Raw genomic sequence first — 1,226 nt, 5'->3', positions numbered from 1 at the left:
AATGCTACTATAAATTATGGTGAAATGAAATACAGATATCACAATTGTGTTGATCAGGCACAACATAACATTTCATTTTGTGCTCACGTTTGTGCTATCATACGATTTTTTCTAGGAAAGTTGTTTGATTTGAGAAACAACGACGATATTGAAGCAGTTCTGGACATTTTAGACGAGTCCGATGCTTACTTCAGTGAAGACGATGATGCTGATGAAATTTTGACCGCTTTAAATGTAAATACAGGAGCTGAGAGTAGTGATGAAAACATCTCCAGTGAATATCTTTTTGCGTTTCCAAATGATCACCTAAGTGAAGCGGTAGAGCAATCAAACTCCATCGAACAACCAACAACATCAAAACAACCATCGATTGGCAAATCCAATACACTAAATAGCCCAGAATTATGGAAAAATATATCATTCCAGAATACAGAACTTCCTACAACTTCCAGTTGTCAAAATTATATAACTTCGAAAACGCCGTTAGAATATTTTAAAAACTACTTTCCGGACTCGCATTACCAAGATGTTGAAAAATACACCAAAATGTATGTAATGGGTAAGAGTGGTGAGGAAGTTCGTTATGTTCCAACAGACATTAAAAGATTCTACGAATGTTCAATTATAATGGGCTACCTTGGTTATCCAGCCATAAGAATGTACTGGTCAAATGAATGCAATATTCCTGCCATATTCAACTCTATGTCCCGAGATAAATTCCTGCAACTTCGATCAGACATACATTTTCAAGATTACTCTGCACCAAACCCAACAAACAAACTTTGGAGAGTTCAATCAGTCATTGATACGGTAAGAAAGCGGTGTAATGAACTAGCTACTGATATAACAAACTATTCAATTGACGAACAAATGATACCGTTTACGGGAAGATGCTCTGCTCGTCAGGTAATCAGATCTAAACCACGATCTGTTGGATTGAAAAATCTAGTATGTGCAACTTCCCGTGGAGTTGTAGTCGATTTTGAAGTGTTTCAAAGAGCAGGAACATTTGAAGATTGTGGCCTTGGACATGGACAATCAATAGTTATTAGGTTAGTGAAAAACTTACCAAAAGGCAGTCATATTTATTTTGACCGATTTTTTACAACAACCCCACTCATGAAGCGCAGTGACATTTCTCAATTTGCAAACTCCAATGTAGCCGTTGTGAAGTGGATGGACACCAAAGCCGTAATTGTTGCTTCTAGTGCAACCGGAAAAGATCC

At 37.2% G+C, this 1,226-nt stretch overlaps 1 protein-coding gene across 1 annotated transcript in view; it reads left to right on the top strand.

The window, feature by feature from the left end:
- Window positions 1–24: 24 nt before the first annotated feature.
- The window catches only part of LOC124420215 (piggyBac transposable element-derived protein 2-like), a 5,160-nt gene continuing 3,958 nt past the window's right edge, over window positions 25–1,226 (top strand). The window contains exon 1 of the mRNA XM_046952428.1: window positions 25–906. Within this exon, the coding sequence (XP_046808384.1) occupies window positions 25–906 (882 nt within the window). The remainder of the gene's footprint in view (window positions 907–1,226) is intronic.

Source organism: Lucilia cuprina, chromosome 5 (assembly GCF_022045245.1).
Source record: "Lucilia cuprina isolate Lc7/37 chromosome 5, ASM2204524v1, whole genome shotgun sequence".
NCBI classification, from domain to species: Eukaryota; Metazoa; Arthropoda; class Insecta; order Diptera; family Calliphoridae; genus Lucilia; species Lucilia cuprina.
The sequence above is the reverse complement of the archived record's forward strand: the minus strand, read 5'-3'. Positions and strand labels throughout refer to the sequence as shown.